The 13006-nt window shown below is 47.0% G+C and overlaps 1 protein-coding gene across 1 annotated transcript; it reads left to right on the top strand.

Moving 5' to 3' along the window:
* The first annotated feature begins 24 nt into the window (after positions 1-24).
* Positions 25-12995, top strand: mcm3ap (minichromosome maintenance complex component 3 associated protein). The gene is made up of 28 exons (XM_084954580.1): positions 25-2122; positions 2274-2521; positions 2701-2782; positions 2885-3041; positions 3133-3329; positions 3421-3560; positions 4364-4561; positions 4709-4977; positions 5084-5246; positions 5989-6146; positions 6297-6520; positions 6660-6883; positions 7168-7268; positions 7375-7506; positions 7701-7814; positions 8283-8435; positions 8541-8738; positions 8829-8897; positions 8980-9114; positions 9197-9350; positions 9640-9904; positions 9991-10088; positions 10196-10586; positions 10683-10949; positions 11184-11313; positions 11552-11737; positions 12282-12432; positions 12508-12995. Exons 1-28 carry the CDS (start codon positions 331-333, stop codon positions 12667-12669), a joined length of 6558 nt encoding a protein of 2185 aa, XP_084810706.1. The 5' UTR covers positions 25-330; the 3' UTR covers positions 12670-12995.
* The last annotated feature ends 11 nt before the right edge of the window (positions 12996-13006 follow it).

The raw sequence follows: 13006 nt of genomic DNA, 5'->3' as shown, positions 1-13006 counted from the left end.
AGGACTGATAAGTTTGTCGGACCGGAACCGGATTTAGAAAAACGTGAGCCAAAAAAGCAACACAAAACAGTAAAAGGTGGGATCTTTTTTGACGCACTTCTTCGGGTATTCCTATAATTCTGTTAACTGGGGAACTTTATGAGCAGCCAAACAAACTTTACTAAGTAATACTTTAATGGTGTTAGCCTGTGCTAGCAGTGTAGCTACGAGTCTGTTTTCGTCTTTTTTTTTATCAGCTTTTAAGCTTAAATTCTCCTCAGGCCGGAACTGCCTTACTGCTTGTTGCTATTCGAATGCTTAAAAACGTTAACATAAAACGTTATTTGAGCCATGAATACACCCAATCCGTTCGGTAGTGCCCATGGAGGAGCTTTCCAAGTCCCGAGCAGCAGCGTGAAGCCCAGCTTGTTCTCATCATTTGGGCAGCAGAGCTCCAGCACACAGGCCCCGCAGAGTGTGGGATTTTTCGGTCAGCCGCCCCCTCAAGGAAGCAATATGTTTGGACAAGCCCCGGCCTTTGGACAGCCATCTGCGCAGACTTCAGCGTTTCCACAGCAGTCTGCCCAGGCTTCAGCGTTTGGACAGCCATCTGCGCAGGCTCCAGCGTTTCCACAGCAGTCTGCCCAGGCTTCAGCGTTTGGACAGCCATCTACGCAGGCTTCAACGTTTGGACAGCCATCTGCCCAGGCTTCAGCGTTTGGACAGCCATCTGCCCAGGCTTCAGCATTTGCACAGCCATCTGCCCAGGCTTCAACGTTTGGACAGCAATCTGCCCAGGCTTCAGCGTTTGGACAGCCATCTACTCAGGCTTCAGCGTTTGGACAGCCATCTACTCAGGCTTCAGCGTTTGGACAGCCATCTGCCCAGGCTTCAGCGTTTGGACAGCCATCTGCCCAGGCTTCAGCGTTTGGACAGCCATCTGTCCAGGCTTCAGCGTTTGGACAGCCATCTGTCCAGGCTTCAGCGTTTGGACAGCCGTCATCAGGAGTAAGCAGCACAGGTTTTGGGGGTGGCACAACACCGGCTTTTGGACAGACTGGAGGGCCCGGTCAGAGTTCAATGTTTGGGCAAACGCCTGCTTTTGGGCAGGCTTCGGGATTTGGCAAACAGCCACCAGCAATCGGCCAGCAGCCCTCTGGGTTTGGGAGCCCACTGAGACCCGCAGTGAGTCAGCCTCAGCCTCTCGGGTTTGGACAGCCATCATCGTCATCCACCAGTGCCACCACCAACACCAGTCTGCTTGGGCCAGGTCAGAGCAGGAGCTTCGCACCATCTGAATTTAGTTTCAGGCCAGCCAATGAGGCACTTTTCAAACCCATCTTTAGTGCCAGTCCCGAGCCAACCAACCCCCCAACCACTTCACTGTCCAACTCAGCTTTTGGTGGGTCCCAGACAACCTCCAGCACCACCACCACGGCTGGTTTTTCTCTGTTGCCTAAGCCTGGGTCTTTAGGTTTCAGCTTCTCTGAACCAGCCTCAGCCCCCTCTATCTCCTCTCAAAGTAACCCACTAACAACTGACAGCAGTAGTGGTCCAGCTACCACTCTTCAGTTCACCTTCTCCCAACCAGCCACACTCACCAGCTCCAGCACTAAGGCTGCCACCACAGAGCCCACCACCCCGTCGTCTTTCAGCTTTACACCCAAAACCCTCCAGCCTCAGGCATCGCAGCTTTTTGGAGGAACAACTTTTGGTCAACCCTCAGCTTTTAGTGAAACCAAAACCAAAGAAGAGGCTAGTACAGATGTTAAAGTCCATACGGGCCAAGGGGACATCAGCATATTTGCACGGCTTGGCAAAGGCACCAAGCGGAAAGACGATCCACCAATCTCCAGCACTGGCCTTGAGAAATCAGCTGTCCCTGAAGAGGATGTTCCACCTGAAGCAGAGTCACCGAGACATCCCCCAAAGAGGCCGCTAATGAGGTCGCGTGGCCCACCAAGAGGATTAATCAGCCGAGCATTGAGCAGTCTTCGTAAGGATGGTGCTAAACCAGTGAGGCGGGAGGCTGCAAACGAACCGGAGAGGGAGGAGGTCCAAATTCAGAGTGGTGACCTCTTTGTAACTCCACCTGCTGCCCAGACACTGACCAAAGATGTGCAGGATAAAGCCGAAGAATCAGGTGAGACATAAAAGTCATACATACTATGCATTAGTAATAAATGTTCGAAGGGTCATGACAAAAATCCTTCATCATGCAAAGTACTTCTAAACAATTGAAGACCAGTTTACTCGTCAGTGCTTACAATGACTGTAGTGATTTTTCTCTACAGATTCAGCAAAACCTTCAGAATCAAAGGTCGCAACCACGACCCCAAATAAACGTGGCTCACGCACTGAGAGCATGGACAGCCTGAGCGGCATGTCTCCCACCGACTGCACCTCACTCATGTGCAAGAACGTCCCTTCAGCACTCAACAGAAGAGACACGATCGAGAAGCACTTTGCTCGGTTTGGGAAAGTTCACAAGATTATCTGCCGGCCCGCCAAGAACCTCACCATAGTGTACTTCAATGACCATGTGAGTCACCTTTTTGTACCCTCACCATCCTAAGTTAGAGGGTATCGACAAAACTGGCATTCAGTTTAACTTTTCTCTCTCAAGCTTCTACTCTTTTATTCCAGTTATTTTGGAGTTTCCTATTCTACTTTATAGAGTGTAATGTAGATTTTTTTGTCTTTTCCCATCATCTCTTCCAGGCATCAGCGGCAAAAGCAAAGAAAAAAGGCAAAATCCTGCAAGGAAAAGAGCTTCTCCTCCTGTGGCAGAGAAAGAAGCAGAGTAAATGCAAACATTTCTTTAAAAGCTAGTTTATTTTGGCAAAAATATCCTCTAACACAGAGTGATGGTTCTTCTGTATTAATGTGTAATGTTATGGAGCAGGTCCAGGGGAGAAAGCGGGTAGACCTGGAACTGGAAAGGAGACGTCAGAAGGAGAAGGCCAGGAGGACATGGAGTCAAAAGCGGGTTCTTCTTCACCACTCCGGAGACCCACCCTCAGACCTCCCACACTCAGCAGCACGGTGACCTTCAGCCGCAGGTAACACAGCACCTAATTTTTACTTCACCAATAAAGCTGTCATGTAGTATGAAAAGTTTCCACAACATCATGGCTCTCTCACATGTGTCAGCTCCCCGGTGAAGAAACCTTCCCCTGTAAAGGCTCTGCAGTTTGACACTGAACCTCAAAAAGAGAGCAGCACCAGCCAGAGCCAGAGCTCCGAGCGCCCGGTCCCATCCTCTCTCCTGCCCCTCATCGGGCAGGTGGCTGAGACCGCAGAGGACAAATACCGCCTCCTCGAGCAGAGAGACAAGATCCTGCGTCAAGGCAAAGCCACCTCTCGCATCAGCCATTATTAACAGAGCTACAAAAAATAAAATAAAAAGGTGTGAGACATTTAGTGTTGATGTCTTTACAGGCCGGCCAAAGCGGACAGACCTCCACCTTTCCAAGGTATTTGTGGGGACGTGTCCTGACATGTGTCCTGAGAAGGAGAGGTACATGAGAGAAACTCGGAACCAGCTCAGCGCATTCGAAGTCATTCCAAGCACAGAGACGGTAATGTCTTTAATATCAATGGAAAATATTAAATTTGACCTAGAACTCCATGTTTAGTATTCAGAAGATTCTCTGGAGCACATTTAGATTTAAACTCTTTATTCACTTCATCTGATTGCACCAATTGAACGTTTGGGTGCACAACATTGTAAACATATCTGCTATTCATAAATAATGAATGTGTAAATATCTGTTTGGGCTTAGTGATAAATAATAATAAATATGTATACACTGGAGAGACACTGCAGACTAGAAATGTCCAACTCACTGAAGTTTGTGGGCCAAAGAAAGCCTCGTATGATGCCTGACAGTCAAACAACTAAATGTTTAAAACTTTTCTTTTAATTTAAACAAAAATTTGCTAAAAACTTTCAAATGTAGTGAACCGTCGATTACAGAACTGATGATGAGCCGCCTGAGATACTTTTAAATGTCTTCTTACATGTAATTAAACTACTGTCATATTTTCACTTTTCACCCAGTGAGGTGATGTTAACATTACCTCAATGGGTAGTGCAGAATGAAAACCTTTCCAGTGAGACCCAGGACTCACTGGAAAGGTTATACCTCTTGGCTGGCTTGGGAATGACGTTTTGTCCCCTTCCGATAAGATTAAAGAGGTGGCTGTGGTGAGGGAAGTTTTGGCTTCTCTGCTTAGACTGCTGCCCTGTGACTCAAACGCTGATGGATAGATGGATGAAATGGTTGTCAGTGTTTTTTGTAGCAGGCTGTAACCTGGTCATGCAAGGAAATTAGATTCTTTCTTGCTGTAAACAAAATTTTCTCCTTCCGTCTCTGACCAGGTGGATCACAAAGCCGCCATCAAGGAGTACAGCCGCTCATCAGCCGACCAGGAGGAGCCCCTGCCCCATGAGTTGCGTCCTTTGCCGGTGCTCAGCATGACTATGGACTATCTGGTGACGCAGATCATGGATCTGGGCCACGACAACTACCGGGACTGGTACGACTTTGTCTGGAACAGAACCCGCGGCATCCGCAAGGTAGTGCTTCACATGAGCTGCTCCAGCTATACTTAATTACAACTTCAAAAAGACTGTTTTGTTTCTGGAGGTTTAGGTGGGTGATTGGTGTGATTTAGAGTCATTTCTCTGGAGAGACTGATCCTCGTCTCCATCTCTCACTCACAGGACATCATCCAGCAGCACCTCTGCTGCCCACAAACGGTGTCACTGATTGAAAAGTGCACCCGCTTCCACGTGCACTGTGCCCACCACCTCTGCGAGGAGCACATGTCATCGTTCGACCCCAAGATAAACAACGAGAACATGACCAAGTGCCTGCAGAGCCTGAAAGAAATGTACCAGGACCTGGCTACGCGTCACATCTTCTGCCCCCGTGAGCCGGAGTTCCGTCAGTACAGCGTTCTGCTGAAGCTCAACGATGGGGACATCCTGCGGTCAGTCAGGAAAACATATACAGAATATACCCATTCGGTGCTCCAGCGAGCATTTCCTCTGTAATTTGTAGCTGCATCTCACACCTGACCCTTAATCTCCACGCAGTGAGGTGCAGCAGTTTCGTGATGAGGTGCGAAACTCCGCCGAGGTGAAGTTTGCGGTGCAGGCGTTTGCTGCCGTCAACAGCAACAACTTTGTTCGCTTCTTCAAGCTGGTGAAAGGAGCCTCGTACCTCGCCAGCTGCCTCCTGCACAGATACTTCAACCAGGTCAGAAACTGTCTGGAAATCATGTCTGAATGTTTCTCAATGAGTTTGTTTACGCACTTTTTTCAGGGATGCTTCAATTGTGACACTTTTGGATCACAACCTAAATTTGCTGATTAAATTTTTGTTGCTCTTGTTATTATTTTATTTTGTTTGTGTTGTTATTCATCTCCTGCACTGTGCCAGGAAACAATTTAATTATTTGATCTTTTATTCAGCACAAAATGAATGTGCCATACCAGATAATATTTTTATTTCCTGATATACTGTAGTCATCAAGCCTGATGGACTTTTTAATGACTTTTTTTAATGAGTGAGAGAAGGTTAAAACAGGGGGTTGCAGTAACAGGATGGCAGCAGGTTGTTATAATGCTTACACTTGTGTTGTAAGCTCGTGCTGTATCTGGAGCGCACGTCAACCAGCTGACGACCACCAAATCCCAGTTAACCAACTTCCTGTCAATGTAATTATTATTCCTGGAACTGTATGATGGCATAATGGTTGTTAGCAGCTGTAGCTTATGTCTTAAAAAAATCCTTAAAAAAATATGATGCTTAACTTCAGCATGGAGATTAATTTAGATCTGGCAGGATATTAATTAAAGGGACAATATTTTAGTTTTTTTTGTTGGTTGAAAAGGTCAGAACAAATATTGATGTGTTGGAAAAAGATTTGGTGGTCATTAAAATAATACAGTTTTTTATGCGGGTGTTGAAAACTCCTAAACTTCATGTCTGTGTGCAGGTCAGAGCTAAGGCGCTGAAGACCCTAAACATGGCTCACACTGTGGGTCCCCGCTCAACTTTGTTTCCTGTTAATGACGTCGTGCGGATGCTGATGTTCCGCACCACTGCAGAAGCGACTGACTTCGTCCAGCAGTACGGCCTCAACGTCAACGATGGGTGAGCGTCCACGCCACTGGTTTCTCTCTCAGCTCCTTTCAGTGGAATGCTGTGTTTCTAAGGTCGTATTGCAGACTTATTGCATCGGCAAGACCACCTTAAATAGCCTTTGATTTAATCTCGTTTTTGTGTTTTACGTTTTGTCTGCAGCATGGTCGAGCTGAGTCGAATAGCCTATCAGGAGCCAGAGCTGCCGCTATCCCAGAAGAAGTCTGAGGTGATTCTCGCTAAGAGAACGGTCTTGATTGGGGAGGTGGTAAACGGAGGGCCCCTCCCAAACCCTCCCCAGCACACCCCCGTCTGCAGCTTTGACTCCCAGAACAAATACAGAGGAGAAGGAGGCTTGATCGAGGCCATGCCATCCCAGTTTAAAGGTTAACATGTTTTATTTTCTCCAGTTGTTGCACACACGTTAGGTTATTGTATTTCTGTAAAACTCAACTAAGAATGATCATTTGATCACATTCAGGAGGTGAGGAAGTGAATTCTTTGATGACTGTTTTGCCGTTTCAGTTGTTGGTGACAGAATGGAGCTGAAGGCGCCACCCAGTGGCGAGCTGCTGTCTCAGGTCGTACCAGTCAAAGCTCCCGATGTTCCCGCTGCCTTTGGGCCAGCTGCAGCTATTATAGATGAGACGGGAGAGCCCTCGACCCACCCAGCTGAGCCCCAGCTGCTATTCCAGCCTGTCAGACCCCCGTCACCTCCACCCAAACCTCAGCTGGTGTTCAGTGATGAGGTGGGGAAGAGTTCCCAGCTCTTCATAGACATTACCAATTCTCATTTTCAGTACAGGACGTTCTCTTGTAACTCTGTGTTTTTATAAGTAATGTAGATATTTTTGCAATTAAATTTAGAATTGCTCACTTAAAATCACTTAGTGTACCTTTAACAGTAAAGATAAAGAATGAATATTTTCCTTCCTTCTCTTAAAATTTTGAATCTCACATTTTTTTAAGTTCACTATGCACCAGTTTGTGTGATAAGAACTCATTAAAACATTTTTTCTGTCGCTCGCTGCAGGACATCATGGCTGAGCTGGATGGTGTGGTAGAAGAGGTGGTTGATGCAGCAGTGAGGGAGATGGCTGAGGCCGGCGCCAGCTACGCTTCAGCAGCGCTCAAGTAAGCTTATCATGAAAACCTGTGATTGCAGTGTGTGGGAGGAAGTCCTCCGGTTAACATGACTGATAACTGGCTGGGTATTTTTGTTTATTTTTGTTTTGTGCAGGGAGAGCAGCGTGCAGGTGGAGATGATGGTGAGCGAGGTTCTGAGGCAGATGCTACAGGAGGTGTCTGCTGCCGAGATCAAGCTGGAGCATGAGCGCATCGCTGAAGAAAAACGCAAGCTTGAAGAAGCCAGGTTGGTCTGCCAGCAGCTGGTTTATAACAGGCGTATCACTGTCCTGGGTTCAGTTAGGAAAAGGGGAAAATATCTTCTACTCTAACAACAGACTTGTGTTTTCCTAAGCCGCAATTGTGACTCTGTCTTAAATATTTTGGGCCATTTTTGCCACGACTAACCCTGGTTTGTTTTTCCTTTTCTGTCTGTATCAGGAGGCGTCAGGAGCACGAGGCTTTCCTAACTCAGTTCAGCTTCTCTTTCTGCACAGAGGTGATGCACGAAGTGTTAGATGAGACCATAAAGGAGACCGCCGCATCTGAGATCCAGTAAGACAAACAGATCTGACCAAATGTGCTGTTATGTTAATTTTTGACCTGAATACAGTCGCTTTCCACGATACACGGTTCAAAATAATCCTTATTTGTCTTTTTTGGGCTTTGGCACAATTTTCAGTTCATCCTATGTCTCAGACAAGCTCTTTTAGCTCCTGCCTTTTAAGCCAACTGTCTTCTGATTGGCTGACCCACAAAGGAGGTGGGCGGGGCTTCTGTTGCAGATTGTGGAGAATAGAAAAACCAGCCCGACACTGAATGTTTGAAGAATTACTTACACACACACACACACCAACCTCATTATTTAAGACTTGTTTCATGTTTATTATGAGCATCCACTAACTTAACAGTGTGCATGTGACAGAGGATGAGGACGAGTGGACATGCAAAACAAAAAGAGGAATGTCGTGACGTTGGAGCTCTTCGAGTGGCAGACATTAACTTAAAAAAATTGTTTTTCAGGGAGGCATTGAATGAGAAAGCAGAGCGGGTGGCTAAATGCACAGAGCAGGTGTGTGTGAGTCTAGTTGAGGAGACTCTGAATGCAGACATCGCTGTGTTGGTTGAAAACCTGCTTGAAGCAGAGCTGCAGCGTATCCACAAGTACATCAAAAGGTAAAAACATGGATAATGAAGGCACACGAGCAAAACAAAACGGCACCAAGAATATCAGAAACGTCTTTCTGCAGTTTTTAAATATTCTTCTTCCTCATCTACCAGGTGGCGTGACGTGGTGGCTGTTCGCCGTCAGCTGAAGCGACAGATGCGAGGCTTTCCTGCAGCCCCTTGCTGCGTTGACCCTCGCTTTAAACTGAAAGCTCTGGCTCCCAGCGCCCCTGCTCAGCCCTCCATAGCAGATCTGGCTCGTGGTTTGGTCAACCTGGGAAATGCTGGCATGTTGGCGTTCTCCAGCACCAGGTGTGTGTATCTCCTGTCCTCTCCTGTCTCCTGTCAGTGTTGGACGATGAGCACAGTTCCTTTACTGTAGCATGTTTTCTGTCTGTCCAGGTTGTACAATATGAAACGAGGAGCAATCCACCAGATGAGAGTTCACTACTACTTTCAGCAGCTGCTTGAGTAAGTCCTGTTCCTGTGTCTGTTCAGTCAGCAGTCCGTGTCGCAAAGTGTCATTTTGACCTGTTTCTGGCATCGCCCTCAGCGAAACAGTTTGGGCGCCTCTCGACCTGCCGGCGCTGGTGACGGAAAACATCCCCAATGCACCCGAGCGAATCTTCTGGAAGGCCGTCGTTCTTTTACCCAGCAACCATGAGAGTGTTGCCAGCCTGGCAGACAGGTGCTCTAATGCCCTAAAGATATTCTAGGCCCGGTTTTCTATGAACATTTCACTGATTGTGTCCTGTCTGTTATGATTTCAGGATCCTCTCTGACTGGCTGGAGGTGAAGCTCGGTGGGCATAAGGAGTCAGAGGGCAGGGAGGAGCAGCCAGAGGGCACCCTGCAGACACTGACTGTCACCAACACGCTGCAGGAGAGTGGACAGCGCACTCACAAAGTCCACATTAGCATCAAGGTCAGATCACGCGGGGCATGTAGAAATAGAAATATGATTATTCAGAGCAGAGCTGTGCTAGAATCACAATAGACAGGAGCTTCACGTTAGGTTAAATGTTTTAAGGCTGAAGCTGAAAGGCTTGTGTGAAAAAAAATAACTAGAATAGGCTTAAAGGGTAACAAAGAAGCAGCTTTTTCAGGGACATAAATCATGTATTGCTGAGATTAAAAGTACCAGAACTCCATTAATGATCAGAAAAAAAAACAGTTAGGAATTATATTTTAATATTTCTTTCCCCACCCCGCAGGTGTCTCGAGGTCCACTAAACGAAGACGGCCTGTCCAAAATGGAGGAGAGTTGTGAGCTCCAGGGGACGAGCGCCCTCATCATGCTGCTGCCCGCCCTGCCCACCGTGGAGCCTGGGCAGGATGAGCAGGACGTCCCGCTGTTGTCCGCCTTGCTTCAGCTCAAACAGCTACAGCAAGCCAGCGCCTGGCACTGCCCACTGCCGCTCGTCATCCTGGTACCGGGGCTAGACGGGGGCGCTGCTGATACACAGAAACTTGTTGAAGGTGAGAAATGGTAGTGAAGACAGCACAAAGAGATTTCTGTACTAGTTGGTAAATGAGTGTTTTTAAAAAAGCTTCATCTCTTCTAGCTCTGAAGCTCCACACACTGGTGAAGGACGGCCTGATATCGGAGTATACGTTCTTCTTCATACCAGAGACCGCTAATGATCTGCAGGGATCCAAACAGGTACGCATTTGCTCCTTTGCCATCATGGAGGTTTTTTTTGGTCTTGCTTTTTTCCTTTACTGACCTTCTCCATCTCCTCTCCGGCCTGTCCTGTTGTTTGTCTTCAGATAAACCAGGCCGTGCGCTGGCTGGCTCTCCGTACTCTGCCACCTTTCAGTCTAACATGTAAGACCCTAGTGGAGCTCATTGAGTCCACCTTAAGTCATGAATTCAGTCCCAGAGTTTACTCCCACCGGTTGGAGCGAGCTACCGCACATCTTCCATCCCAGGATCCAGCTCCTGTCGTTCAGCTTTACAACGCAGTCCTGACTCACGTTGCTGATAAAGTGGCATCTCAGGAGCTCTGCGGGCTCTCATGGCCTCCGGGCGAATTCTGTCTGCCTGACATGAGGGATTTTGTGCCTCATCTGGCCTGGAACTCCTACCAGCACCTGGCCTGGCTGCGGGAAATCATCCTCAGCCTGCAGCTGCCAGAGTGGGAGCAGCTGTCCGCAACAGGTCAGTTTCACACAGAAAGAGATTTATCTTCCACAAAGGTATTCAGAGGTTAATAATCCTATTTTATATATTTAATCATCTTATTTCTCTCTTTAGACTCGTGGTCTGAGCTGTGCTCCTCCATCTTTCGCTACGCCGCTAAGATCCCGGTCTCACGTCGCAATCAACCCCTCCTCATGTCTCGACTCGAAAACCTTCTGGAAAGAGTCAAGTTAAAGAGTCGGCGCACCCGAACCCCCAGATACGCTGGAGAAGACGATGTATGTGTGGACTTCAGTTTGATTCCTTGGGATGACGTGCTGGTGATCTGCATTGACCACAAGCTGAAGGACTGGCAGATACCTAAACCACCTGTCTGCCAAGGTGAGGACCGCGCTGTTGTAATTAATTAAAGCTAAATTTGAGACTAACTAAAACCATATAGAGCACTTAATAAAGTTGCCAAATACAATAAAAATGTAAAGACAATGTCTTAAGTTTTAGTCTTTGTCAGTTTGGTCTAATTTATCTGTTGAAGATCATCGTAAAAAAATGCCTATTTTCCACTTTGCTATTGATGTTTTTGACCCATAATTCCTATTTATTGTTTGTTTTAAGATGCTGTGACAGAGGATGGAGAGATCCTGGTTTACTTCCCCAAATACTCACTGAAGGGCTTCCAGCCGCCCGAGGAGTGGACGGAGGCCATGAGGCAAACTCACAGAGAGAAGCAGCAAGAGAAGGGGGGGTAAGAAGGCCCAGGAAAACCCCACAGGCTGTCAATGCCTCTGAGACATGCGCATCTTTCTTTTAATCTGACAGCACCTGAATGTGCAACACTATTGTGCAGTGCATGAAGCAAAAACTCAGACTCCCCAAAAACAGTCCTACTTAAATGCTCTAAAGCCGGTGTCATGGTGGCATCCTTGGAGCGCCTCCTTTGCTCTTCCTTTGTTCCTAATTCCTCCGGTTTTCTCCCTCCTCAGAGTGAGTGCAGCTGCTTATGCCACACCCACCACGGCGATCCTCAGGCAGAGGTTGTTCCACAGTCTGGTGGAGCCCGTCGAGGCTACGTCAGCCCCGCTGGACATCACCCACACGCCCACGCCACCGGAGCTGCTGGCCCACAAAGTCCTGCAGAGCTTAGAGGAGGAGAAAGCTGAAAGCAAGAGGTACACCTACATCACTGCTTTTAAATGTGATGTTAATGGATTAGGGTGGTGGGGCTCACACAGGTAGGGAGTTTTAGCCCCAGACTAGATTTTTATGACCATAAGGCCATCCCACACCCACCAGTTCAAGTGAACCTCAGTGAACCTCGTGGCAGTTTGCAAAATCATCACAATTTTTAGTATAATGAGAATTTTCCACTTCTTTTGTGTCCCCTATGAGCAATTTTTCATCTACTGGGTATCCAGGAGCAAACCATTACACCCTGATTCATTTTCTGCTGCGTTCGTTTCATTTTTGATTCAACATTAATTAAGAAGTCCCTGAAACCCTTGCGCAGGTTCAAAAGGTTCTTGTTGACTGAAGATTGTTTTTAGCCATCTCTAGTGGAGCTAAACTTGAGAGCGACTGAATTTGGGCCTGAAAGAAAGAAATTGTAATCAGAATGAACTCATAATCATCACAAGTCAAAATTGTGATTTTTAAACTGAAGTTTGATTGACTGGGGAGTCCGACAGTAAACACACCCTCTCTGCCTTTCTGCAGGAGCATGGAGCAGCTTCAGTGCTGGGTGGATGGCGACCCTTTGGAGCAATTGACCACCCCGCTCTTCCTCCCATCCTCCACCCTTCTGTCCATGCCCACCACCATAAGGCACACCCCCACAGCCAGGACTCGAGAGGCATCTTTCACACAGGTACGACTGTTTCCCGACACTGAAATAGGTTCGCTGTTTAAGCTGCTACAGATAAAGAAAATCTTTTCTTTCCAGGAGCCTGATGATCCTTTGGAAAAAGTGACCCGGCGTAAGACTGCTCCTGAATCTTTGACGTGGCGACTGAAGGAGCTGGAACGCCAGATTTTGGCAAGCCAAGAGGAAGAACTGGCCTGCAGGCTAAAGCTGAGCGGCATGCTGAGCATCGTCGATGACTGACAGCACTTGAAGCAAACAGAAGTGTTTGCATCTACATACCTGTCTGTGACATGATCATCACCTTTTCATCTCAGTGTGGTCAGGTCCACGGACTACAAATAGGAGTGTGGTTTTTTTTTTTTGTGTTGTTGTTATTTTAAACATGAAAATGTATATTTTTAGCACTGGATTAATTTTGTAACACTGACTCCGGATTTATTGTTGTTTATTAAGAGTGTAACTCTGTGTAACTAGCACATTAAACGCTGGGAATTGAACTCCTTTAATCCCACATTATTATTGAATATATAATTGTTGAATAAAAGTGGAATATTTTTCTTGTAAAACCGTTTGTCAT

Source organism: Perissodus microlepis, chromosome 16, assembly GCF_051167445.1.
Source record: "Perissodus microlepis isolate ML-2025 ecotype Zambia chromosome 16, ASM5116744v1, whole genome shotgun sequence".
NCBI classification, from domain to species: Eukaryota; Metazoa; Chordata; class Actinopteri; order Cichliformes; family Cichlidae; genus Perissodus; species Perissodus microlepis.
Note: the sequence above shows the minus strand (reverse complement) of the source record. Positions and strands in the feature narration are given on the sequence as shown.

Bases quoted from the DNA above. Each gene is read 5' to 3' on its own strand.
- mcm3ap (XM_084954580.1), top strand. From the start codon at position 331: ATGAATACACCCAATCCGTTCGGTAGTGCCCATGGAGGAGCTTTCCAA. The intron at 6,147-6,296 runs GTGAGCGTCCAC...TTTTGTCTGCAG, and splicing joins GGCCTCAACGTCAACGATGG to CATGGTCGAGCTGAGTCGAA. The intron at 8,436-8,540 runs GTAAAAACATGG...CTCATCTACCAG, and splicing joins ATCCACAAGTACATCAAAAG to GTGGCGTGACGTGGTGGCTG.